Source organism: Rattus rattus, chromosome 7 (assembly GCF_011064425.1).
Source record: "Rattus rattus isolate New Zealand chromosome 7, Rrattus_CSIRO_v1, whole genome shotgun sequence".
In the NCBI taxonomy this organism is placed as follows: Eukaryota; Metazoa; Chordata; class Mammalia; order Rodentia; family Muridae; genus Rattus; species Rattus rattus.
Genome location: NC_046160.1, coordinates 69,074,741 through 69,102,432, shown reverse-complemented (window position 1 = coordinate 69,102,432; position 27,692 = coordinate 69,074,741). Strand labels below are relative to the sequence as shown.

Sequence of the window (27,692 nt, the reverse complement as noted above, 5' to 3'; positions counted from 1 at the left end):
TCAGCCTTGACAGTAATTATGCACATTCTCCCCTAACTACCTTGCTAGTCCTTGAAACTTTTTAAAGCTGGACTTAGTGGTACGAACTTCTACCTAGCTGCTCAGGAAGCTAAGGCAGAAGGAGAGCTAGTTTAGGCCCTTGCCTGGGGTACAATTTAATTTCAAGCCAACCTGTACAACTTAGTGTTTGGCCCAGTCCTATAAAAAGTAAAAAGCAAGCTGACTGTATCTCAGTGATAGAGCGCTTGTCTGTCTACAAGTCCTTAGGTCAAATCCCCAGTGTGTGTGTGTGTGTGTGTGTGTGTGTGTGTGTGTGTGTGTGTGTGTGTGTGTGTGTGTGCGCATGTGTGTGTGCACGTGTGTGTGTTTACATTTTAAATCATATATTTTATTAAAAAATATAAAACATTGAGACTTGTAGCTTTACCTAAGGAGATACTGTAATATCTATTAGAAGTTGTAAGCCGCCACCTTCCTAGTCCAGTTCCCTTACTCTCTTTCCTAGGTTGGTACCAATTGCTGACTGTCAATAGGAAAGAACAATGGAAGGCCCAACTCCCATAATTTGATAGCTTAAACAATTCAGATAACTCTGGAGTCAGCGTTAAAATGTGCCATTTGCATCAACTAGTAAGCACCAGGTGAAAGAGAAGCTGGTGTATCTCGCCTGACTCCAGTGCAGAGCTGCCTTCTGGACGCTCTGACTTGTCTGCCACTATCTCCCTTTTCCTTCCTTTTCTTTGAGTAACAATGATTTCAGAATCATTGGGGACATCTTTGCTATCGTTTTACTTAATGTCTCTTCTGTTTGATTCTTTGTTCTACTGTAAACTTTATTTTCCTTCTGATTAAGAGCTTTAGACCCAGCACTATCTCTCTTGAGATTTGGGTCATTGCTTTAAATACACTACACTAGCTTAGGTACCAGAGCCATGTCATTACGCGCTGCTTAGAATCTTTTTATTTTTTCTGTTTCCCTAATGTTTATTTTCTTTTTTTGTTGTTCTTCCATTTTATTGCATATCAGACTCTAATCCATATCTATTTAAATATGAGTCAAGCCAAGCAGTGGTATGTGATAAACAGAATGATTAGCAGTCGAAACCAGTCTGTGCTCAGGAATTAGTTCTCTCTTCTGTGATAAAAATAACCCCGCATGTGGGTATATCATGTTTCCATTTATAAAGTACTTATCAAATGAATTTTCATTACTACCTTATGAAGTACATGGAGAAATTTTTTTATTGGATTTTTTATTTACATTTAAAATGTTATCCCCTTTCTAATTTCCCTTCTATAAACCCTCTATCCCATCCCCCCTTCCCCCGCTTCTGTGAGGGTGTTTCCCCACTTGTCCACACACCTTTCCTGCCTCCACACTGGGAGGAGGAGGTAACATTCTCCTACACTGGATAGTCCAGCCTTGACAGGACCAAGGGCTTCTCCTTCCATTGGTGTCCAACAAGGCCATCCTCTGCTACATATGCAGCTGGAGCCATGGGTCTGTCCATGTGTACTCTTTGGCTGGTGGTTTAGTCTCTGGGCACTCTGGTTGGTTGGTATTGTTGTTCTTTTGGGGTTGCAAACCCCTTCAGCTCCTTTAAACCTTTCTCTATCTCCTCTAAAGAGGACCCTGTACTCAGTTCAATGGTTGGCTGCGAGCATCCGCCTCTGTATTTGTCATGCTCTGGCTGTGCCTCTCAGGAGATAGCTATATCAGGCTCCTGTCAGCATGCACTTCTTGCCATCAGCAATATTATCTGGGTTTGATAGCTGTATATATATATATGGGCTGGATCCCCAGGTTGGGCAGTCTCTGAGTGGCCTTTCCTTCAGTCTCTGCTCCAAACTTTATCTCCTTATTTCCTCCTATGAATATTTTTGTTCCCCCTCTAAGAAGGACTGAAGCATCCACACTTTGGTTGTCCTTCTTCCTGAGCTTCATGTGGTTTGTGAATTGTGTCATGGTTTTTCCAAGCTTGTGGGCTAATATCCGCTTATCGGTGAGTGCATACCATGTGTGGTTTTTTTGTGATTGAGTTATCTCACTCAGGATGATATTTTCTAGTTCCATCCATTTGTCTATGAATTTCACAAAGTCAGATTTTGATAGCTGAGTAGTATTCCATTGTGTAGATGTACCACATTTTCTGTATCCATTCCTGCGTTGAAGGGCATCTGGGTTCTTTCCGGATTCTGGCTATTAAAAATAAGGCTGCTATGAACATAGTGGAACATGTGTCCTTGTTATTTGTTGAAGCATCTTTTGGGTATATGCCCAGGAGTGGTATAGCTGGGTCCTCAGGTAGTACTATATCCAATTCTCTGAGGAACCTCCAAAATGATTTCCAGAGTGGTTGTACCAGCTTGTAGTCCCATCAACAATGGAGGAGTGTTCCTCTTTTTCCACATCCTTGCCAGCATCTGTTGTCACCTGAGTTTTTGATCTTAGCCATTCTCACTGGTGTGAGGTGGAATCTCAGGGTTGTTTTGATTTGCATTTCTGTGATGAATAAAGATGTTGAACATTTCTTTAGTTGCTTCTCAGCCATTTGATATTCCTCAGCTGAGAATTCTTTGTTTAGCTCTGTACCCCGTTTTTAATAGGGTTATTTGTCTCCCTGCGGTCTAACTTCTTGAGTTCTTTGTATATATTGGATATTAGCCCTCTATCAGATGTAGGATTGGTAAAGATCTTTTCCCAATCTGTTGGTTGCCGTTTTGTCCTAATGACAGTGTCTTTTGCTTTACAAAATCTTTGCAGTGTTATGAGATCCCATTTGTCAATTATGATCTTAGAGCATAAGTCATTGGTGTCTTGTTCAGGAAATTTTCCCCAGTGCCCATGTGTTCGAGACTCTTCCCCACTTTTTCTTCTATTAATTTGAGTGTATCTGGCTTGATGTGGAGGTCCTTGACCCACTTGGGCTTAAGCTTTGTACATGGTGATAAGAATGGATCGATCTGCATTCTTCTACATGCTGACTTCCAGTTGAACCAGCACCATTTATTGAAAATGCTATCTTTTTTCCATTGGATGGTTTTGGCTCCCTTGTCAAAAATCAAGTGACCATAGGTGTGTGGGTTCATTTCTGTGTCTTCAATTCTGTTCCACTGATCTATCTGTCTGTCTCTGTACCAATACCATACAGTTTTTATGACTATTGCTCTGTAATACTGCTTCAAGTCAGGGATGGTGATTCCCCCAGAAGTTCTTTTATTGTTGAGTATAGTTTTCGCTATCTTGGGTTTTTTGTTATTCCAAATGAATTTACAAATTGCTCTTTCTATCTCTATAAAGAATTGAGTAGGAATTTGATGGGGATTGCATTGAATCTGTTGATTGCTTTTGGCAAGATGGCCATTTTTACTATATTAATCCTACCAGTCCATAAGCATGGGAGATCTTTCCATCTTCTGAGGTCTTCAGTTTTTCTTCAGAGACTTTAAGTTCTCGTCCTACAGATCTTTCACTTCCTTAATTAGTCACACTGAAGTATTTTATATTATTTGGGACTATATGAAGGGTGTCATGTCCCTATTTCTTTTCAGCCTTATCGCTTTTGAGTAGAGGAAGGCTACTGATTTGTTTTGAGTCAATTTTATATTCAATTTGCTGAATCTTCAATGAACATGCTTTTCCTTTCCAACTGAGGTCCTAAATATCAGCATTTATTCTGAGGATTATTTTGAAAACTAGCACTTTCAGGTGCTTAATTTAAAAGTATTTTAACTGTAAAAATATTTCTTGTTTTAGACTATGACAAGAAGGGGAAGTAGTCCAGGCAGCCTTGAAATTCCGAAAGACCTTCCTGATATTCTAAACAAGCAGAATCAGATGCGCCCTGTTGATGACCCTGGTGTGCCCTCGGAATGGACGTCTCCTGCCAGTGCAGGGAGCAGTGATCTCATGAGCTCAGATAGTCACTCGGATTCCTTCAGTGCCTTCCAGTGTGAGGGCCGAAAATTTGACAGCAAGTATCTCTTACCTTTTGAGTATATGCTTCCTGTTGATTGCTTTCTTTCTCGTGGATTGCATAGCTTTCACTTGGTTCTCCATTGTTCGGTAGTTGTTACTGTATATTTTGATTTCACTTTTTAGTAAAATGCTGAAGAAAGTTTTAGGGAATCATCTCAGGTTGAGACCATTTTATTTTGCCAAACAAAGCACATTTAAAGAAACCAAAACTACTGTCCAGCAGAAGATAAATTGCATTTTTAAGACCAAAAATGTGAAAATAAAAATGATTTACAGTGGTCTTAATATTAAAGAGCTTGCATGACTATGAGATGCTGTTATTTAATGGACTTGTTTACCCAGACCCTTCCCTGACTCTCCCTCCATGTTCAATTATCAGCAACTATTACTTTGCACCATATGTCACTACATCATTATGCTGCTGAAACTCTCTCTGCACTTAGTTTTCAGAGAATAAACTAGAAACAAAAATTTGGAAATTAAGTTTGTGAAGAGTAAGGAGGAGGTACATTGGAGCATTTTATGTTTCCCTCCTTTATGGGTTAGTGGTATACTAACCCAAAGCTCAGACACATAGGAATTTAAAAGAGAAGGAGGAGGAAGAAGAGGGGGAAGGTAGAAGAAGAGGAGGAGGAGAAGAAGAAAGTGTGTGCGTGCGTGTGTGTGTGTGTGTGTGTGTGTGTGTGTGTGTGTGTGTGTGTGTGTGTGTAGAGACAGAGAGATTTATAAAATACTTTAAAAAAAGTAAGTGTATTACCATCTATCAGAAACTACATAAGAATGGTGTTGGAATATCATATGCCATTTTAAAATAATTATTGTTAATAATGAGCTGTTGACAGTCTTAGAAATCTTTGTAGTTGAGATCTGCAAAGTTTTACTGCTTCTTACACTTGCAAGAATATAATGCACAGAATAGACTAGGAGGGATGTGAATGTGTGAGTAGTGTTGCTGTAGAACTAGCATTTCTTCTTCCTGCAGACTTTGGCTTCGGGACTGACATTGGGATCCCATCTTCTGCTGATGTGGATTCAGGCTCTGGCCATCATCAAAGCACTGAGGAGCAGGAAGTGGCTAGCCTAACGACGCTTCATTTAGACTCAGAGACAAGCAGCCTTAATCAGCAAGCCTTCTCTGCTGAAGTTGCAACTGTCACTGGTAAAGTAACTCAAGGGCATGTTTCTTAAGCTCGTCTTCCAGACTTTCAGAGACTCTGGTTAAGCTTCTACAGCTTGTATGATCTGCTGCTGTTTCTGTGGTTTTGTTTGTTTGTGTTGTTGTTTTTGTTTTTATTTGAACAGTGGACAAAACAAAACAAATTCGATTCTTGACCCTATGAAGTACATATAGGTAATCATTGGTGCACCCTGTGCACATGCCCCACACTAGGAGCAGTCATTAAATAGATAATCTAAAAGAAGAATAAAATTACCTCACTATATTTTTCATTGTTATTCATAGTTAAGGTTGCTGTTTGTGTTATTACAGGAAATATAAAGCACTGTGCCAAGAAGACATGTTTGTTAATATACTAGAATTTTGTAGTTAAACAGAAAATTATCCTTTTCAGATACTTTTTATTTTTTTTTAATTTTTCTTAAATGTGACCAAACCCAACTTTAATATAGCAAGTAGACTCCTGAGATTTGAATCATATTAAATGCAGAGTTGTGTATTGCAGGCAAAGTGTAGAAATTAAAATGAGCTTGGAGGTTGTACTGTGCGTTGTAAACTTAGCCTGCCTGGTTCCAGCTCACTCGTATGCAGGTCACTCAGTGGTTAGCAATTCTAGTCGACAGTCATGAGGTAGTAGCCATCATTTAAAAGGAAGACATTTCCCCCATTCAAACTTGATTTTAATTCTAGTTCATTCAAAACATTAGGAATGTTTTTCAAATGTTGTCCCAATGTGAAAGAAAATGTTACCATGTTTTTTTCTTATGTCTCTGTATTCATAAAAAATAAAGTTCCAAGACTTAGGGAGGTAATCCATTGTTAGGTTATCAGCTGAGCAGGCATGCGGATGGATCTGGGTTTGGATAACAGAACTTGTGTAAAAGCCAGGCATAGCAGTGAATTCCTCCAACCCCACTACAGGGTACTAAGACAGGCGGTCCACTTCACTAGTCAGCCAGTCTATCCAAAACAGGAAGCTCCAAATCGAGTGAAAGTTACTATCTCAAGTTAAAAGCTGGGCAGCAGTAGAAAAAGACACCCTAATATCAGCAATCTGGCCTTTCCGTGCTCCCACGGTGATGAGTGTGCCTGCACACACATATAATACACAAAAAAGTAAACAAGTGTGTTGAATGAAGGAAGGGATGAATGAATGAATAATAGTTCCAAACCAAAAAAAAAAAAAATCTAAAAATCAATCACCAACATTATCAGCAGTACAGGAGGAGTTAAAAACAGCTGTTTTTGTTCCCAAATATAAAATTCATCAATGAGTATAACTCCATATGCTCAATAAACAAAAACTGTTGAACATGTGTTCTAATTATCAAATCTGCATGCATTATCACACTGATAGCTGTTTTATCAGAGAGATGTTAGTTGGCCTGAGTATTTACTTCTGTTTAATACAGAAGTTTTCAGATACCTCAAAAACCTAGTGATAAATATTAAAGATACAAGTTTGCTACATATGGTAGATATAAGCTTTATGCATGTTTGATATATGGCTATGAATATAAAAATGTTGGGGGTTTTGCATGAAAAGGCTCTTTTTAACAGGGAAAAACTTTAAGTCAGCCATCATTGAATCATGTTAATACAATTAAAGGTAATAGTTCTGGTCATGCATCTCTATATAAAGCAATTTTAAAATCTGAGATTTTAAAAGGAAATTAATAGCAAGATGGCTTATTGGGGAAAATGCTTGCTGCCAAGCCTGACGGCCTCAGTTGGATCCTAGAAATTTGCATGGTGGAGGAAGAGAACCAAGTCCTCCTACAAGTTGTCCTCTAACCACCATATACATCCTGTGGTCACTGGATGCCCGCACATGTGCGTGTCCACACACACACAGACACACACTCAGTAAATCTAAAATGTTCAATGTGTTTTATGAAATAAGATAATACATGGAGATAAAAGAAGTAGATTTATATTTCAAAACATGTGATGAAAATATTGATGTCTCTTGGCATATGTGTGAGTTTCTGATAAGTGTTCAGAAGATCATTTCCCTTGTGCTTTTGTGTGACAGAACTTACTAAGCTTCAGAGTGCTCAGGCTTGCGCAGCTCTCTTAGCATAGGAATTGTTCTTGTATCTCAAATAAAAGGAATGTGCCACCTAATTAATAATGTAACTCTACCTAGTCTTATACCATTCTGATATATAATTATCATATTATTGATTTGTGTTATGATGCAAATACCATAGTTCTTTATGTGTCTTTTAGGCTTTTATCATGCTACTTTAGAAATTACTCAAGTGATATGTGAAATCCCACTTTTGGAAGATAAATACAAATGTATAACTTGAATTTGTTTTGTGCTTTACTTTTTAGAAAAAAGTAAAGGGGGGGTCGGTTTTATAATTATTGGGTATAGAACATTCATATTTATGAGCTAGGAAGAAGTTAAACATGAGAAAATGAAATATTGTTATATGTAACTTGTGTTTAGCACCAGTGGATACTGTTCTGTAGCTAACATTGACCACTCTGTGTGGTCATGTATGCTGCACATTGCTCAGACCAGCAAGACCACACGGTGTGCGTCACACATGGCGTGCGTCACACAAGGCGGTAGGCACTAGCAGTGCAGCAGTGTATAAGGAGTGACAAGACTGTTTGTAAGAAGAATAGTTGTTTTTCGCCAGAAACTATGAAGGCTAGAAGATCCTGGACTGATGTCATACAGACCCTAAGAGAACACAAATGCCAGACCAGGTTACTGTATCCTGCAAACTCAATTAACATAGATGGAGAAACCAAGATATTCCATGACAAAACCAAATTTACACAATATCTTTCTACAAATCCAGCACTACAAAGGATAATAAATGGTAAAGCCCAACATAAGGAGGCAAGCTATACCCTCGAAGAAACAAGAAACTAATCGTCTTGGCAACAAAACAAAGAGAAGAAAAGCACACAAACATAACCTCACATCCAAATATGAATATAACAGGAAGCAATAATCACTATTCCTTAATATCTCTCAACATCAATGGCCTCAACTCCCCAATAAAAAGACATAGATTAACAAACTGATATGCAACGAGGACCCTGCATTCTGCTGCCTACAGGAAACACACCTCAGAGACAAAGACAGACACTACCTCAGAGGAAAGGCTGGAAACAACTTTCCAAGCAAATGGTCAGAAGAAGCAAGCTGAGTAGCCATTCTAATATCAAATAAAATCAATTTTCAACTAAAAGTCATCAAAAAGATAAGGATGGACACTTTATATTCATCAAAGGAAAAATCCACCAAGATGAACTCTCAATCCTAAATATCTATGCCCCAAATACAAGGGCACCTACATATGTAAAAGAAACCTTACTAAAGCTCAAAACACACATTGCACCTCACACAATAATAGTAGGAGATTTCAACACCCCACTCTCATCAATGGACAGATCATGGAAACAGAAATTAAACAGAGACGTAGACAGACTAAGAGAAGTCATGAGCCAAATGGACTTAACGGATATTTATAGAACATTCTATCCTAAAGCAAAAGGATATACCTTCTTTCAGCTCCTCATGGTACTTTTCTCCAAAATTGACCATATAATTGGTCAAAAACGGGCCTCAACAGGTACAGAAAGATAGAAATAATCCCATGCCTGCTATCAGACCACCACGCCTAAAAGCTGGTCTTCAATAACAATAAGGGAAGAATGCCCACATATACGTGGAAATTGAACAATGCTCTACTCAATGATAACCTGGTCAAGGAAGAAATAAAGAAAGAAATTAAAAACTTTTTAGAATTTAATGAAAATGAAGGTACAACATACCCAAACTTATGGGACACAATGAAAGCTGTGCTAAGAGGAAAACTCATAGCGCTGAGTGCCTGCAGAAAGAAACAGGAAAGAGCATATGTCAGCAGCTTGACAGCACACCCAAAAGCTCTAGAACAAAAAGAAGCAAATACACCCAGGAGGGTAGAAGGCAGGAAATAATCAAACTCAGAGCTGAAATCAACCAAGTAGAAACAAAAGGACCATAGAAAGAATCAACAGAACCAAAAGTTGGTTCTTTGAGAAAATCAACAAGATAGATAAACCCTTAGCCAGACTAACGAGAGGACACAGAGAGTGTGTCCAAATTAACAAAATCAGAAATGAAAAGGGAGACATAACTACAGATTCAGAGGAAATTCAAAAAATCATCAGATCTTACTATAAAAGCCTATATTCAACAAAACTTGAAAATCTGCAGGAAATGGACAATTTCCTAGACAGATACCAGGTACCAAAGTTAAATCAGGAACAGATAAACCAGTTAAACAACCCCATAACTCCTAAGGAAATAGAAGCAGTCATTAAAGGTCTCCCAACTAAAAAGAGCCCAGGTCCAGACGGGTTTAGTGCAGAATTTATCAGACCTTCATAGAAGACCTCATACCAATATTATCCAAACTATTCCACAAAATTGAAACAGATGGAGCACACCAATTCCTTCTATGAAGCCACAATTATTTTATACCTAAACCACACAAAGACCCAACAAAGAAAGAGAACTTCAGACCAATTTCCTTTATGAATATTGATGCAAAAAATACTCAATAAAATTTGGCAAACCGAATCCAAGAGCACATCAAAACAATCATCCACCATGATCAAGTAGGTTTCATCCCAGGCATGCAGGGATGGTTTAATATACGGAAAACCATCAACGTGATCCATTATATAAACAAACTGAAAGAACAAAACCACATGATCATTTCATTAGATGCTGAGAAAGCATTTGACAAAATTCAACACCCCTTCATGATAAAAGTCCTGGAAAGAATAGGAATTCAAGGCCCATACCTAAACATAGTAAAAGCCATATACAGCAAACCAGTGGCTAACATTAAACTAAATGGAGAGAAACTTGAAGCAATCCCACTAAAATCAGGGACTAGACAAGGCTGCCCACTCTCTCCCTACTTATTCAATATAGTTCTTGAAGTTCTAGCCAGAGCAATCAGACAACAAAAGGAGGTCAAGGGATACAGATCGAAAAGAAGAAGTCAAAATATCACTATTTGCAGATGATATGATAGTATATTTAATGATCCCAAAAGTTCCACCAGAGAACTACTAAAGCTGATAAACAACTTCAGCAAAGTGGCTGGGTATAAAATTAACTCAAATAAATCAGTAGCCTTCCCTACACAAAAGAGAAAATGTTTCGAGAAAGAAATTAGGAAATGACACCCTTCATAATAGATCCAAATAATATAAAGTACCGTGTGACTTTAACCAAGCAAGTAAAAGATCTGTACAATAAGAACTTCAAGACACTGAAGAAAGAAATTGAAGAAGACCTCAGAAGATGGAAAGATCTCCCATGCTCATGGATTGGCAGGATTAATATAGTAAAAATGGCCATTTTACCAAAAAATATCTACAGATTCAATGCAATCCCCATCAAAAATACCAATCCAATTCTTCAAAGAGTTAGACAGAACAATTTGCAAAATTCATCTGGAATAACAAAAACCCAGGATAGCTAAAACTATCCTCAACAATAAAAGGACTTCAGGGGAATCACTATCCCTGAACTCAAGCAGTATTACAGAGCAATAGTGATAAAACTGCATGGTATTGGTACAGAGACAGACAGAGATAGACCAATGGAACAGAATTGAAGACCCAGAAATGAACCCACACACCTATGGGCACTTGATTTTTGACAAAGGAGCCAAACCATCCAATGGAAAAAGATAGCATTTTCAGCAAATGGTGCTGGTTCAACTGGAGGTCAACATGTAGAAGAATGCAGATCGATCCATGCTTATCACCCTGTACAAAGCTTAAGTCCAAGTGGATCAAGGACCCCACATCAAACCAGACACACTCAAACTAATAGAAGAAAAACTAGGAAGCATCTGGAACACATGGGCACTGGAAAAATTTCCTGAACAAAAAACACCAATGGCTTATGCTCTAAGATCAAGAATCGACAAATGGGATCTCATAAAACTGCAAAGCTTCTGTAAGGCAAAGGACACTGTGGTTAGGACAAAACGACAAACCAACAGATTGGGAAAAGATCTTTACCAATCCTACAACAGATAGAGGCCTTATATCCAAAAATATACAAAGAACTCAAAAGTTAGACCAGCAGGGAGACAAATAACCCTAAAAAAAAATGGGGTTCAGAGCTAAACAAAGAATTCACAGCTGAGGAATGCCGAATGGCTGAGAAACACCTAAAGAAATGTTCAACATCTTTAGTCATAAGGGAAATGCAAATCAAAAACAACCCTGAGATTTCACCTCACACCAGTGAGAATGGCTAAGATCAAAAAAACTCAGGTGACAGCAAATGCTGGCAGAGGATGCGGAGAAAGAGGAACACCTCCATTGTTGGTGGGATTGCAGACTGGTACAACCATTCTGGAAATCAGTCTGAGGTTCCTCAGAAAATTGGACATTGAACTGCCTGAGGATCCAGCTATACCCTCTTGGGCATATACCCAAAAGATGCCCCAACATATAAAAAGACACGTGTGCTCCACTATGTTCATCGCAGCCTTATTTATAATAGCCAGAAGCTGGAAAGAACCCAGATGCCCTTCAACAGAGGAATGGATACAGAAAATGTGGTACATCTACACAATGGAATATTACTCAGCTATCAAAAACAATGACTTTAGGAAATTGAGGCAAATGGTTGGAACTGGAAAATATCATCCTGAGTGAGGTAACCTAATCACAGAAAGACATACATGGTATGCACTCATTGATAAGTGGCTATTAGCCCAAATGCTTGAATTACCCTAGATGCCTAGAACAAATGAAACTCAAGATGGATGATCAAAATGTGAATGCTTCACTCCTTCTTTAAAGGGGGAACAAGAATACCCTTGGCAGGGAATAGAGAGGCAAAGATTAAAACAGACACAGAAGGAACACCCATTCAGAGCCTGCCCCACATGTGGCCCATACATATACAGCCATCCAATTAGACAAGATGGATGAAACAAAGAAGTGCAGACGGACAGGAGCCGGATGTAGATCGATCCTGAGAGACACAGCCAGAATACAGCAAATACAGAGGCGAATGCCAAGCAGCAAACCACTGAACTGAGAATAGGACCCCCCTGAAGGAATCAGAGAAAGAACTGGAAGAGCTTGAAGGGGCTTGAGACCCCATATGTACAACAATGCCAAGCAACCAGAGCTTCCAGGGACTAAGCCACTACCTAAAGACTATACATGGACTGACCCTGGACTCTGACCTCATAGGTAGCAATGAACATCCTAGTAAGAGCACCAGTGGAAGGGGAAGCCCTGGGTTCTGCTAAGACTGAACCCCCAGTGAACTAGACTGTCGGGGGAGGGTGGCAATGGGGGAGGGGGGAGGAACACCCATAAGGAAGGGGAGGGGGAGGGGATGTTTGCCCGAAACCGAAAGGGAATAACACCAAATGTATATAAGAAATTCTCAAGTTAATTAAAAAAAAATAATCATAGCCCAGAAAAAGAAAAAAAAAAGAAGAATAGTTGTACTCTACAGAGAGATATTTCAGACTGAACAGGCATGTTGGAGTATGATAGAGGTATAAAGATATGAAAGTCAACCAAGCCATATAATGGGGACTTAGAGTTGGTAAGGTCAGAAGTAGGCTTCAGTAGAAAACAGTATCCATGCCAGTGGTTCCTAAAGCTGCAACCTTTAATAAAGTCCCTCATGTTGTGATGGCCTTCAACCATAAAATTATTTTGTTGCTGTTTTATAACTAACTTTTCTACTGTTTCTATTAGTCATAAAGTAAATATCTGATATGCAGTATACAAGATGTGACCCTTGTGAAAAGTTAGTTCAGCCACCAAAAGGGTCATGACCCATAAGTTAAGAACCACCAACTTAGACAAAAATTAATCAGGATTGTGTGCAAAGCAGAGAAAAAACAATGAAAATGCCTATAATAAATATATTTGGATAGAATACAAAAATTATATGCAGATTGTAGAGCTGTAATGGAATAACACGGACACCTGAACACTAAGAAATTGGAAAATTTGATAAGATAAATGAGAAGACTTGGATGGTGTTTGTTTGTAGGACAGTCTGAGGCTGTAGGCCAGGGTAACCTTGGATTCATGCTCATCCTGCCTTAGCTGTCCAAGTGCAGGATTACAGGCATGTGCCACCGTACCTAGCAGTTTGCAAGGTTTTTCTTTTTGGCAGTTTTTCTTGGTGGGTATTTTTTCACATTTATTTGTTTATTCTGTAAATGTGTGTGTGCATATGTGAGCATGGTGCATTTCAAGGTCAAAGGATGATTTGGAGGTCAAAGGAGGTCATTTCCTCCTTCCTACCATATAGGTTCTAGGGATCTCAGGTGGTCAGCCTTGGTAAGCAAGTGGGTTTAACTGGCTGAGCCATCTTGCTGGCCCTATTTGTGTATATATTTTAAAGACAAGGTTTCATTAAGACAAGCTCAGCCTCAAACTGGTTATGTAGCTAAGGATAACAACCTTGAATTCCTGCTCTTCTTGACACCTCTCAGCACTGAGACTATAGGCATATTGTTGCCTTCAAAGAATTTTTAACTGAGGAGGTAATCAGATTGCATTTTTATGAGTTTTTGTTGTTTTATGAGAATGCATTGATAGGAATGAGAGATGAAGAACATTCTGTTCGCTAGTGACTTTTCCCAATTTCAAGTGAGAGAAAAAGAATAGCAGTGAGTATGAGAGTTTCTCTAGCTAGGCCAAGAATATCAGTTGTCAGTGTCAGTGATGGTTCCTGGCCCTGTGTTAGTCCAATGCTAGACAATATTGTGTTTTGTTGACACCTTCGGACAGTATATAACCTGCTTTATCTTTTGATGTTTTAAAACTATGTCTTATTAGTATTTGAAATATTATGTCTTAGGTAGGATACTGAATACATTCTTCATAGTGATTATATGAAATTATCATTACAGGTTCAGAAAGTGCTTCCCCTGTTCATTCAGCTCTGGGGTCCAGGTCACAGACACCTTCCCCTTCTACACTGAATATAGATCACATGGAACAGAAGGATCTACAGCTTGATGAGAAGCTCCACCACTCTGTTCTTCAGACGCCAGATGACCTAGGCAATGTTTGATAGTTCTGGGTTTTGAGAGTACTAGTATCAGAGGAACTTTAGCTGTTACGATGTATTCTTATCTTAAGGCTTTGACTTTTCTGCTTTCTTTTATTTCACTTGCCCTTAAAAAGGCTACTGTTAAAATATCTCTGCTTTTTAAATAATTTATCATAATTTTTATAGCTGTTAATTAGCGATTGTACTATTTCGTTCTTTTTTTTAATTTATTGATATGGTATTTATTCTCTTCCTTTCCCTCTCCCTTTTCCCTTCTTTGCTTCTTCTCTCCCTCTCTTTCTTTTTTTGTAGCAGGGGCTCACTATGTAGCCCTGGCTGGCCTGGCCTGGAACTCTCTGTACCGAGATCTGCTGCCTCTGACTCACAAGTACTGAGAGTAAAAGGCAGGGTGTTTGACCCCCTTCTCCTGCCTCAGTTTTCTAAATGCTAGAATTTTATGTGTGCTCTCCATACACATTAACAGTGTTCTTGAGAATTTTGATCACTCACAGGAGGAAGTAGCATCATCACTGTTCTCAGTCAAGCTTTCAGTAAAACAATTTGTCACATTAGCAATTTTACCGATTTTTTTTTTCAATACATATAACCGAAATCCTGCGTGGTATAAAATGTGTCAAATAAATACTTGGCACATTTTCTAAAATTTGTCAAGGACATAGTTGACAATATATTTATTGTCATATTAAAGGCCCATTTTTATTATTCATATCACATTTCCTCTTACCAAAAGAAGAAATGAAAGTTGTTTAACCCCTGGGCTACTTTAAAGGGCTTACTCCTTTCCCCCATCCTCTATGTATCTGAAATTATTTTGTTTCTACATATTTTGTTGGTATTCTCTTTATAGTTGTTGCTTTTTGGTTGATGAAGCTAGATTGTTCTGTCATAAAATACATCTGAACTACAGTTTTCACTCCCTCCACCCCCACTTCAGCTGTTCCCCTCCTCCCCTTTCCCCCAGATCTACTCCCCCTTCAGAAAAAGAGCAGGCCTCCAAGAGACAACCAAACAGGACAAAACAAGATACAATAATACGAGGCAAAAGCCCTTATCAAGGCTGGACAAGGCAACCCAATAGGAGGGAAAGAGTCCCAGGAGCAGGCAAAAGAGTCAGAGAAACACCTGCCTCCACTGTTAGGATTCCCATGAGAACACCAAAATACAGCCATAATAATACACACAGAGAACCTAGTGTAAATCAGTTCAGGCCCCATGCTTGGTGCTTCAGTTCTGTGAGCCCATATGATCCCTGTTCAGTTGACTCAGTGGGCCATGTTATTCTAGTGTCCTCTGTCTCCTCTGACCCCTACAATCTTTGCTCCCCATCTCTAAGGGAACTCAGTGGAGACCTCCAATTTAGACTTTCCATATAAGGTCTGGCTATGGGTCTTTGCACCTGATCCCTTCTGCTGCTGGAGGATTAGAAATAGCAGAAAATCATTAGGAATTGATTCCTTTTTTCAGTTGTGTTTGGTTCTACTCTAGGTCTCTAGGCTATCCAGTCTCCTGTTCCTGGCCATCCAGACAGTATAGGGCACGGGTCTTTCATGGAGTGGCCCTCAAGTTAAACCAAACATTGGTTGGCCATTCTCATAATTTGTGTGCCACCAATGCTCCCAGTACATTTTGCAGGCAGGACAGATTGTAGGTTGAGGGTTTTGAGGCTAAGTTGGTGTGGTGGTTTCTCTTTATGTAGCCTGCCGAGTACCTTTTTGTGCCAACTCGATGAGAACATAGAGATCAAAGCTCCATGGAGGCCCCAGTCCAACCTCTCTAGTTCAGTGAGCTATGTGAATGTTATCCTCATCATGGCCCTGCCTTCAGCTTTCAGAGTGGCCTCCTGTCCTAGTATCAGCCTAGGTCATTTAGGGATCTCCACAGGACTCCCTTGGCCAGCAACTCAACTGAATGCAACCCAGTCCCAACACTGGAAGAAAGCCTTGCCCAGCTACAAAAGCTGGTCAGTTCTAAATGCATATCCTTCATTTCCAGGAGTCTTCATTAGATTTACCCTCTAAGTTTCCACTGCACTAGGTCTGCACACTTCCCCATAGCCCCTAATTCCAGCTGTCTCTCCTTCCACCCACCCCCATTCCACCACCACCTCCACCACCTCTACCACCACCACCTGATCTCTTCTTGTCCCAGTCCACTCCAAAATCTATTTTAATTCTTCTTCTCAGGGAGGAGCATGCATGCCCCTGACAGTAAAGGGCTTGTTCCTTTACTGTGCAGTTATATAATTCTTAAGCTTCTATTTTTGACAGCTGCACAATAAGTGGTTAGTTGCATAATATTTTTCTTCAGTAAATCTTAATAAAAACCCTATCAATAAGAAACCATTACCAACATAGGAAATTCTGAATTGATAAGATATTGGATATTATCAAAAAATACCTATATTTACACTTCTTATATCTACTTTTGTAGACATTAAAGATAATTCATTTACATTTGCTCTTTTAGGTACTGACACTATTGTGTTTCGTTTTTCCATAGAAATCAGTGAATTTCCTTCTGAATGTTGTAGTGTGATGGCAGGAGGTACGCTCACTGGGTGGCATGCTGATGTTGCTACTGTTATGTGGCGAAGAATGCTTGGCATTTTGGGAGATGTCAATGCTATTATGGATCCTGAAATACATGCTCAAGTTTTTGATTACCTCTGTGAACTTTGGCAGAATCTAGCCAAGGTAAGAAAGAAAATAAAAGCTCTAGATGAGGAAAAATAAAATATTAGTAGGTAGTAGGCCAGATGTGGTGGCTTAACAACTATAATTCCAGCACTTGGAATACTGAGGCTAGGGGATCATGAGGTAGAAGCCATGTTGGGTTACATAGCAGTTCTAGGCCAGCCTCGTCTATCCTGTCTCAACAAACAACAATAAGCACCTCCCCTGCACCCTAACCCACCACCCAAAAGAGAAGAAAAGGCCTTTAAGAGCATTGTTACAAAGTGATCATGCTTTGCATTAAAAGAGTGTTCAGTATTTGGCCATAATCACCATGATGAAATATGTCATTATGGTAGAGACAGGACTCAACTTCTGTTTAAGGTAAGACAGCTAGAAGAGGAAATAGTTTAATATATTTTTGTTACCTTTTATTTGAAAATTATAGATCAGAGATAATCTTGGCATTTCAGCTGATAACCTGACTTCACCTTCTCCACCTGTTTTGATTCCTCCACTAAGAATTCTTACACCTTGGCTTTTTAAGGTAAGCTTGATATATAAAACATTAGTATATTTTCCTCTAATAAGTTAGTTTTGAACATTGATAGAAATTTAACAATAATTTAACGATTATTTGGTCTTCAAGAACACCTAGTTTTTAACTAGTATCTTTAAGAAATGGCTAGTAGAGAGGAGAGTTAGGCATAGCAGAATTATATTATTTATTTAATTAAGCAAAAATAAATGCAAAAAGTATGTCTTAAATGTTTTTAAATATATGTACTTAGTTTTATTCATTTTCCCTCATGAAGGATTTAACCCATGGCCTTGACTGTGCTGAACAAGTGTTATAACTCTGAACTATACCCACAGCTCTAGAATAGTTTGACTTCATTCATATATACATTCATATTATATACTCATATATAACATTCATATTATATATAATTACTTTAAATAAAAAATAAAGTGAGAACTATACTTTAGAGATTTCTTCTTCACTATTATTTGACGTTTGACCTATTTTTTTTTGACCTATTTTTTAAAGTGAAGCATGTGTGATTATTCATATGTACGTGTGTGATTATTCATTTGTACGTGTGTAATTATTCATATGTATGTGTGCGATTATTCATTTGTACACGGAATCTTTTCATATAAGAGTAGTTTCCCTAGTCCTGACTTCTAGGACATTAATGAAATTGGACCAACATGGAAATTTATGAAAACAGATATTGCTTATTATATTCAATTTCAATTGTAAATATTTACAAACATTATTTGGCTTTAGTATTAAAATTTATTTCTTAATTTTAGGCAACCATGTTGACTGATAAGTATAAACAAGGTAAATTACATGCATATAAACTTATTTGTAATACAATGAAGAGAAGACAAGATGTATCCCCAAATAGAGATTTTTTAACGCATTTCTACAATATAATGCATTGTGGATTGCTTCATATTGACCAGGTAAATATATGTGCCTTCTAAAACGTTGTTTTATCATTTGTAAACTGTCAGTTTTCAACTTTACAAAAATTAGAATCACCTAGCAGATTGGCCTTTGAGCTTATCTGAAAAATTGTCTTGATTGAGGTGAATATTAAAAGTGGTAAAGGAAAAAGGTCAAGTAACATAGAAAGGCAGACCAATCAGGATTACACCAGATTTCTCAACAGAGACTCTTAAAAGCCAGAAGATCCTGGACAGATGTCATACAGACCCTAAGAGAACACAAATGCCAGCCAAGGCTTCTATATCCAGGAAAACTCTCAATTACCATAGATGGAGAAACCAAGATATTCCGTGATAAAACCAAATTTTACACAATATCTTTCCACAAATCCAACCCTACAAAGGATAATAGATTGAAAACTTCAACACAAGGAGGGAAACTACACCCAAGCAAAAGCAAGAAATTAATCTTTTCACAACAAACCCAAAAGAAGAAAGCCACACAAACATAATTCTACCTCTAACAAAAGAGTAACAGGAAGCAATGATCGTTTGTCTTTACTATCTCTTAACATCAATGGACTCAGTTCCCCAATAAAAGGCGTAGACTGTCTGTCAGCTTCCACATTATGCTAACCACTTTACTTTTTAAAGAGATTAAGCCATCCTTGCTTAGGTTGTTTTTTCTTAATATTCCAATGTGTCTATTTTATAATGACTCTTAATTGACACTTGAGGCATATGAATTTGCTCACCTTTTCATGCAGCAATGATAAGGTTTATTCTGCTTGAAAGTTTATCTCATATTTTCTTAGTACTAAATTATATTGCTATAATCATAATTCCATTAACTTGGCAGCTGTATCATTTTTATAATCACTAAGTAATCACAAATAGGATTCTAGGACACATATTTCAGGGTATTTTATCTTAGTTAGAAAACTAAAAAGTGAAAGATTTCAACCTCATTATAATTTGGTTAAGTGTCACTTATGAGTTAGTTGAAAAGCACTAGTATTTAAAGTTGATACTAATATTTCTTTCTGAGCAATGAGAAAACTTTATTAATTTAGAGATAATTATAATGTTCTAACCTAAGCATATCTCAAATACAATTTCTTCCTTACTACTACAAAAATAGAGTTTTTATCTAAGGTCAGTCACATTCAGTGGTAGAAGACTGGTTGGAAGAGGAGGAAAACAGTGGGAGTGGAGTAGGCAATGATAAGGGAGTATTACAAAGGTAAATATGATCAAAGTGTATTATGTGCACATTGTAAAATATCATAATTATACCTATTATTACATATAATTAATACCAGATAGGAAAAAAGTTTTTTAAACAGTCATATTGACTAATACAACCAAATACACTGCGTCTTTCCTAGTAAATTCCAAACCGTAATGTCATAAAGGAATATTCATTTAAAAACACTAGCTTTAGGTTTCTGATGCTAGTTATTATTCAAAGACTTATAGTTAATTTTTAAAAATAAGATCTCTCCATTTGCCACATAGTAGATTATGTAAGCTCAGTATAGATTCAGAGTGTGAGTTATCACATGGAAGCAAGTAGGAAGCAGGAGGAGCTGCTCTGTAAGTCAGGGTTACAAAGTGCAGGGCTACATTTGCTGTGAAGCGAAGAACCGCACTTTCTAATAGGGAAAACAAAGTCCTGTTGTTTACATCACTTAATCAAATATGTGTCTAACAAAATATACTGAGCATGGATTGAATGGAAGAATTAAAATTAGTCTTTCCAGGTAGCTAGTATATTTTTATAGTACACTTGACCCATGTTAATGCTATTGGTTAGCTGGTACCCACAGTTACAAATGTGGTCATTTTTCTAACCCCTTGACTTCCTTTCAGGACATCGTCAATACGATCATCAAGCACTGCTCACCTCAGTTTTTTTCACTTGGTTTGCCTGGGGCCACAATGCTTATTATGGATTTTATTATAGCGGCTGGGAGAGTGGCTTCTTCAGCTTTTCTTAATGTAAGTCTTTATTTCTAGTTCTTATTAAGTAATAAACTATTTGTTCAGACTTGGCTCACAAAGCAGCAAAAAGAGGAGAGAACTATTGTTCTAAAAAATAACAAACTCATGTTCAGAAAGTCTACTACGTAATTGGAATTGACGGAGTCCCCACAGTAAAAAGAAAAGCATTCTGATGTGTTAAGAAACAATAAAATCAATTGATGAGCTAGCTCAATGTTGTAAAAAAAATGGCAAAAAAGATTTCAAAATTGGGAAATGTAAGGAAACTGGCAAGGAAATAATGAAAGGTTTGCAAGTTATTGCTTAAGTAAGAAACAGTGGACCATAACCTGTCCTTACTCTGTGTGTGCATGAAACCAAGAATTCTTTTTCGACAATTAAATATTTTAATGGGATAAAGAACCAACATTTATAGCATAACCCAGAAATATGCCCTTGGAGTAAACTTTACATGTTAAAAAGCAGGGAAAAGTCTATAATGCCACAGAAACCAGGGTAGATGCAGTCCATAAGTCACAGAGGTGAGCCAGCTAGGACGGTAGTAGCTATGGACGCAGTGCTAAAAGAAGGAAGACTAAGGAGTCATTTAAGGACACAAGTTGGGAACATGACCAATGTGTATTTAGAAAGATCACTTTCTGAAAGTCCTATTAGGAGGAGGTTTGGGTATATGGAAGAGAAAAGTACTCGTGTACCATTTTAAAACATGTACACCTTCAAAAAGACTATTTTATTTCTATATTGCAAAAGACCAACAGTGAAGGGGAAAAGGACTGTTTGTGGCATTGCATAAGGTGTGTATAAAATACTGATGAGAGGGCAATCAAATGATTAAATATAGGTCAGGAGGTCAAGAGATGTGTTAGTAGTATTTTTTTTCCTCCATCTTTATTAACTTGGGTATTTCTTATTTACATTTCAATTGTTATTCCCTTTCTCGGATTCCCGGTCAACATCCCCCTAACCCCTCCCCCTCCCCTTCTATATATGTGTTCCCCTTCCCAACCTCCCTCCATTACCGCCCTCCCCCCAACAATCATGTTCACTGGGGGTTCAGTCTCGGCAGGACCAAGGGCTTCCCCTTCCACTGGTGCCCTTACTAGGCTATTCATTGCTACCTATGCAGTTGGAACCCAGGGTCAGTCCATGTACAGTCTTTGGGTAGTGGCTTAGTCCCTGGAAGCTCTGGTTGCTTGGCATTGTTGTTCATATGGGGTCTCAAGCCTCTTCGAGCTCTTTCAGTCCTTTCTAAGATTCCTTCAATGGGGGTTCCGCTCTCAGTTCAGTGGTTTAATGATGGCATTCGCCTCTGTATTTGCTGTATTCTGGCTATGTCTCTCAAAAGAGATCTGCATCCGGTTCCTGTCAGCCTGCATTTCTTTGCTTCATCCATCTTATCTAATTGGGTGGCTGTATAAGTATGGGCCACATGTGGGGCAGGCTCTGAATGGTGTTCATTCTGCCTCTGTTCTAAACTTTGCCTCCCTATTCCCTGCCAAGGGTATTCTTATTCCCCTTTTAAAGAAGGAGTGAAGCATTCGTTTTTGGTCATCCCTCTTGAGTTTCATGTGTTCTGTGCATTTAGGGTAATTCAAGCATTTGAGCTAATAGCCACTTATCAATGAGTGCATACCATGTGTGTTTTTCTGTGATTGGGTTACCTCAGTCAGGATGATATTTTCCAGTTCCAACCATTTGCCTATGAATTTCATAAAGTAATGACTTTATGAAATGTTTTTGATAGCTGAGTAATATTTCATTGTGTAGATGTACCACATTTTCTGTATCCATTCCTCTGTAGAAGGGCATCTGGGTTCTTTCCAGCTTCTGGCTATTATAAATAAGGCTGCGATGAACATAGTGGAGCATGTGTCTTTTTTATATGTTGGGGCATCTTTTGGGTATATGCCCAAAAGAGGTATAGCTGGATCCTCAAGTAGTTCAATGTCCAATTTTCTGAGGAACCTCCAGACTGATTTCCAGAATGGTTGTACCAGTCTGCAATCCCACCAACAATGGAGGAGTGTTCCTCTTTCTCCGAATCCTCGCCAGCATCTGCTGTCACCTGAGTTTTTGATCTTAGCCATTCTCACTGGTGTGAGGTGAAATCTCAGGGTTGTTTTGATTTGCATTTCCCTTATGACTAAAGATGTTGAACATTTCTTTAGGTGTTTCTCAGCCATTCGGCATTCCTCAGCTGTGAATTCTTTGTTTAGCTCTGAACCCCATTTTTTAATAGGGTTATTTGTCTCCCTGCGGTCTAACTTCTTGAGTTCTTTGTATATTTTGGATATAAGGCCTCTATCTGTTGTAGGATTGGTAAAGATCTTTTCCCAATCTGTTGGTTGTCGTTTTGTCTTACCCACAGTGTCCTTTGCCTTACAGAAGCTTTGCAGTTTTATGAGATCCCATTTGTCGATTCTTGATCTTAGAGCATACACATAAGCCATTGGTGTTTTGTTCAGGAAATTTTTTCCAGTGCCCAAGTGTTCCAGATGCTTCCCTAGTTTTTCTTCTATTAGTTTGAGTGTGTCTGGTTTGGTGTGGAGGTCCTTGATCCACTTGGACGTAAGCTTTGTACAGGGTGATAAGCATGGATCGATCTGCATTCTTCTACATGTTGACCTCCAGTTGACCCACCACCATTTGCTGAAAATGCTATCTTTTTTCCATTTGATGGTTTTGTCAAAAATCAAGTGCCCACAGGTGTGTGGGTTCATTTCTGGGTCTTCAATTCTGTTCCATTGGTCTATCTGTCTGTCTCTGTACCAATACAATGCAGTTTTTATCACTATTGCTCTGTAATACTGCTTGAGTTCAGGGATAGTGATTCCCCTGAAGTCCTTTTTATTGTTGAGGATAGTTTTAGCTATCCTGGGTTTTTTGTTATTCCAGATGAATTTGCAAATTGTTCTGTCTAACTCTTTGAAGAATTGGATTGGTATTTTGATGGGGATTGCATTGAATCTGTAGATCGCTTTTTGGTAAAATGGCCATTTTAGTATATTAATCCTGCCAATCCATGAGCATGGGAGATCTTTCCATCTTCTGAGGTCTTCTTCAATTTTTTTCTTCAGTGTCTTGAAGTTCTTATTGTACAGATCTTTTTACTTGCTTGGTTAAAGTCACTCCGATGTATTTTATATTATTTGGATCTATTATGAAGGGTGTCGTTTCCCTAATTTCTTTCTCGGCTTGTTTCTCTTTTGTGTAGAGGAAGGCTACTGATTTATTTGAGTTAATTTTATACCCAGCCACTTTGCTGAAGTTGTTTATCAGCTTTAGTAGTTCTCTGGTGGAACTTTTGGGATCACTTAAATATACTTTCATATCATCTGCAAATAGTGATATTTTGACTTCTTCTTTCCCAATCTGTATCCCTTGGATCTCCTTTTGTTGTCTGATTGCTCTGGCTAGAACTTCAAGAACTATATTGAATAAGTAGGGAGAGAGTGGGCAGCCTTGTCTAGTCCCTGATTTTAGTGGGATTGCTTCAAGTTTCTCTCCATTTAGTTTAATGTTAGCCACTGGTTTGCTGTATATGGCTTTTACTATGTTTAGGTATGGGCCTTGAATTCCTATTCTTTCCAGGACTTTTATCATGAAGGGGTGTTGAATTTTGTCAAATGCTTTCTCAGCATCTAATGAAATGATCATGTGGTTTTGTTCTTTCAGTTTGTTTATATAATGGATCACGTTGATGGTTTTCCGTATATTAAACCATCCTTGCATGCCTGGGATGAAGCCTACTTGATCATGGTGGATGATTGTTTTATGTGCTCTTGGATTCGGTTTGCCAGAATTTTATTGAGTATTTTTGCGTCGATATTCATAAGGGAAATTGGTCTGAAGTTCTCTTTCTTTGTTGGGTCTTTGTGTGGTTTAGGTATAAGAGTGATTGTGGCTTCATAGAAGGAATTCGTAGTGCTCCATCTGTTTCAATTTTGTGGAATAGTTTGGATAATATTGGTATGAGGTCTTCTATGAAGGTCTGATAGAATTCTGCACTAAACCCGTCTGGACCTGGGCTCTTTTGGTTGGGAGACCTTTAATGACTGCTTCTATTTCCTTAGGAGTTATGGGGTTGTTTAACTGGTTTATCTGTTCCTGATTTAACTTCGTACCTGGTATCTGTCTAGAAATTGTCCATTTCTGCAGATTTTCAAGTTTTGTTGAATATAGGCTTTTATAGTAAGATCTGATGATTTTTTGAATTTCCTCTGAATCTGTAGTTATGTCTCCCTTTTCATTTCTGATTTTGTTAATTTGGACACACTCTCTGTGTCCTCTCGTTAGTCTGGATAAGGGTTTATCTATCTTGTTGATTTTCTCAAAGAACCAACTTTTGGTTCTGTTGATTCTTTCTATGGTCCTTTTTGTTTCTACTTGGTTGATTTCAGCTCTGAGTTTGATTATTTCCTGCCTTCTACTCCTCCTGGGTGTATTTGCTTCTTTTTGTTCTAGAGCTTTTTAGGTGTGCTGTCAAGCTGCTGACATATGCTCTTTCCTGTTTCTTTTTGCAGGCACTCAGCGCTATGAGTTTTCTTCTTAGCACAGCTTTCATTGTGTCCCATAAGTTTGGGTATGTTGTACCTTCATTTTCATTAAATTCTAAAAAGTTTTTAATTTCTTTCTTTATTTCTTCCTTGACCAGGTTATCATTGAGTAGAGCATTGTTCAACTTCCACGTATATGTGGGCATTCTTCCCTTATTGTTATTGAAGACCAGCTTTAGGCCGTGGTGGTCTGATAGCAGGCATGGGATTATTTCTATCTTTCTGTACCTGTTGAGGTCCGTTTTTTGACCAATTATATGGTCAATTTTGGAGAAAGTACCATGAGGAGCTGAGAAGAAGGTATATCCTTTTGCTTTAGGATAGAATGTTCTATAAATATCCGTTAAGTCCATTTGGCTCATGACTTCTCTTAGTCTGTCTACGTCTTTGTTTAATTTCTGTTTCCATGATCTGTCCATTGATGAGAGTGGGGTGTTGAAATCTCCTACTATTATTGTGTGAGGTGCAATGTGTGTTTTGAGCTTTGGTAAGGTTTCTTTTACATATGTAGGTGCCCTCGTATTTGGGGCATAGATATTTAGGATTGAGAGTTCATCTTGGTGGATTTTTCCTTTGATGAATATGAAGTGTCCTTCCTTATCTTTTTTGATGACTTTTAGTTGAAAATTGATTTTATTTGATATTAGAATGGCTACTCCAGCTTGCTTCTTCCACCATTTGCTTGGAAAGTTGTTTTCCAGCCTTTCACTCTGAGGTAGTGTCTGTCTTTGTCTCTGAGGTGTGTTTCCTGTAGGCAGCAGAGTGCAGGGTCCTCGTTGCATATCCAGTTTGTTAATCTATGTCTTTTTATTGGGGAGTTGAGGCCATTGATGTTGAGAGATATTAAGGAATAGTGATTATTGCTTCCTGTTATATTTATATTTGGATATGAGGTTATGTTTGTGTGCTTTTCTTCTCTTTGTTTTGTTGCCAAGACAATTAGTTTCTTGCTTCTTCTAGGGTATAGCTTGCCTCCTTATGTTGGGCTTTACCATTTATTATCCTTTGTAGTGCTAGATTTGTAGAAAGATATTGTGTAAATTTGGTTTTGTCATGGAATATCTTGGTTTCTCCGTCTATGTTAATTGAGAGTTTTGCAGGATACAGTAACCTGGACTGGCATTTGTGTTCTCTTAGGGTCTGTATGACATCTGTCCAGGATCTTCTGCCTTTCATAGTTTCTGGCGAAAAGTCTGGTGTTATTCTGATAGGTCTGCCTTTATATGTTACTTGACCTTTTTCCCTTACTGCTTTTATTATTCTTTATTTTGTGCGTTTGGTGTTTTGACTATTATGTGACGGGAGGAGTTTCTTTTCTGGTCCAATCTATTTGGAGTTCTGTAGGCTTCTTGTAAGCTTATGGGTATCTCTTTCTTTATGTTAGGGAAGTTTTCTTCTATGATTTTGTTGAAGATATTTACTGCTTCTTTGAGCTGGGAGTCTTCACTCCTTCTATACCTATTATCCTTAGGTTTGATCTTCTCATTGAGTCCTGGATTTCCTGTATGTTTTGGACCAGTAGCTTTTTCCGCTTTACATTATCTTTGACAGTTGAGTCGATGATTTCTATGGAATCTTCTGCTCCTGAGATTCTCTCTTCCATCTCTTGTATTCTGTTGTGGAAGCTCGTATCTACAGCTCCTTGTCTCTTCTTTTGGTTTTCTATATCCAGGGTTGTTTCCATGTGTTCTTTCTTGATTGCTTCTATTTCCATTTTAATTCCTTCAACTGTTTGATTGTGTTTTCCTGGAATTTTTCAGGGATTTTTGTGACTCCTCTCTATGGGCTTCTACTTGTTTATTTATGTTTTCCTGGAATTCTTTTAGGGATTTTTGCGATTGCTCTCTGTAGGCTTCTACTTGTTCTCTAAGGGAGTTCTTCACGTCTTTCTTGAAGTCCTCCCGCATCATAATCAAATATGATTTTGAAACTAGATCTTGCTTTTCTGGTGTGTTTGGATATTCCGTGTTTGCTTTGGTTGGAGAATTGGGCTCCGATGATGCCATGTAGTCTTGGTTTCTGTTGCTTGGGTTCCTGCGCTTGCCTCTCGCCATCAGATTATCTCAAGTGTTACTTTGTTCTGCTATTTCTGACAGTGGCTAGACTGTCCTATAAGCCTGTGTTTCAGGAGTGCTGTAGACCTGTTTTCCTTTTTTCTTTCAGCCAGTTATGGGGACAGAGTGTTCTGCTTTTGGGCGTGTAGTTTTTCCTATCTACAGGTCTTCAGCTGTTCCTGTGGGCCTGTGTCTTGAGTTCACCAGGCAGATCGCTTGCAGCAGAAAAGTTGGTCTTACCTGTGGTCCCGAGGCTCAAGTTTGCTCGTGGGGTGTTGTTTATGAGCTCTCCGCGGCGGCAGCCACCAGGAAGCGGGATATGTCTTAGAAGGGTTTGAATACTGTGGACCAAGTATGGTGTAACACTGGCTTAAATACTTTAAAATACGGTAGGAGATAATTAAACCTGTGTCGTGAGAATATTAAATGAATACATTACTCTTGCTTTAAATACATGGAAGACAAACTAAAGATGGTACACAAGCTACAAGTCCATGCTAATATTACCAGGGTACCCAGGTAATCAGCCTCTTTGAGACTCGCAAAAATTGATAGAGGCCTAAGGAGGTTAATATTCAAACTGTCACTTATTAATTTACTGTGAAACTTTTGCTCATCAGTGGACCAGTTACTCCGGATGACTAGTGGTATTTTCTGCAACTTTTCTCAAAAGTCTGCCTCTGTGCTTT

At 38.4% G+C, this 27,692-nt stretch overlaps 1 protein-coding gene across 11 annotated transcripts in view; it reads left to right on the top strand.

Moving 5' to 3' along the window:
* Ralgapa1 (Ral GTPase activating protein catalytic subunit alpha 1) overlaps window positions 1-27,692 on the top strand; it is a 356,627-nt gene that overhangs the window by 98,537 nt on the left and 230,398 nt on the right. For all 11 annotated transcript variants that reach the window (XR_004388482.1, XM_032907763.1, XM_032907764.1 and 8 more), the window contains 7 exons: window positions 3,758-3,974; window positions 4,962-5,138; window positions 14,093-14,245; window positions 16,756-16,949; window positions 17,377-17,475; window positions 18,249-18,404; window positions 20,262-20,390. Coding sequence is in view for 10 of the 11 variants with exons in the window: in XM_032907763.1 (XP_032763654.1) it covers window positions 3,758-3,974; window positions 4,962-5,138; window positions 14,093-14,245; window positions 16,756-16,949; window positions 17,377-17,475; window positions 18,249-18,404; window positions 20,262-20,390 (1,125 nt within the window). In the remaining variant the exon portion in view is untranslated. The remainder of the gene's footprint in view (window positions 1-3,757; window positions 3,975-4,961; window positions 5,139-14,092; window positions 14,246-16,755; window positions 16,950-17,376; window positions 17,476-18,248; window positions 18,405-20,261; window positions 20,391-27,692) is intronic.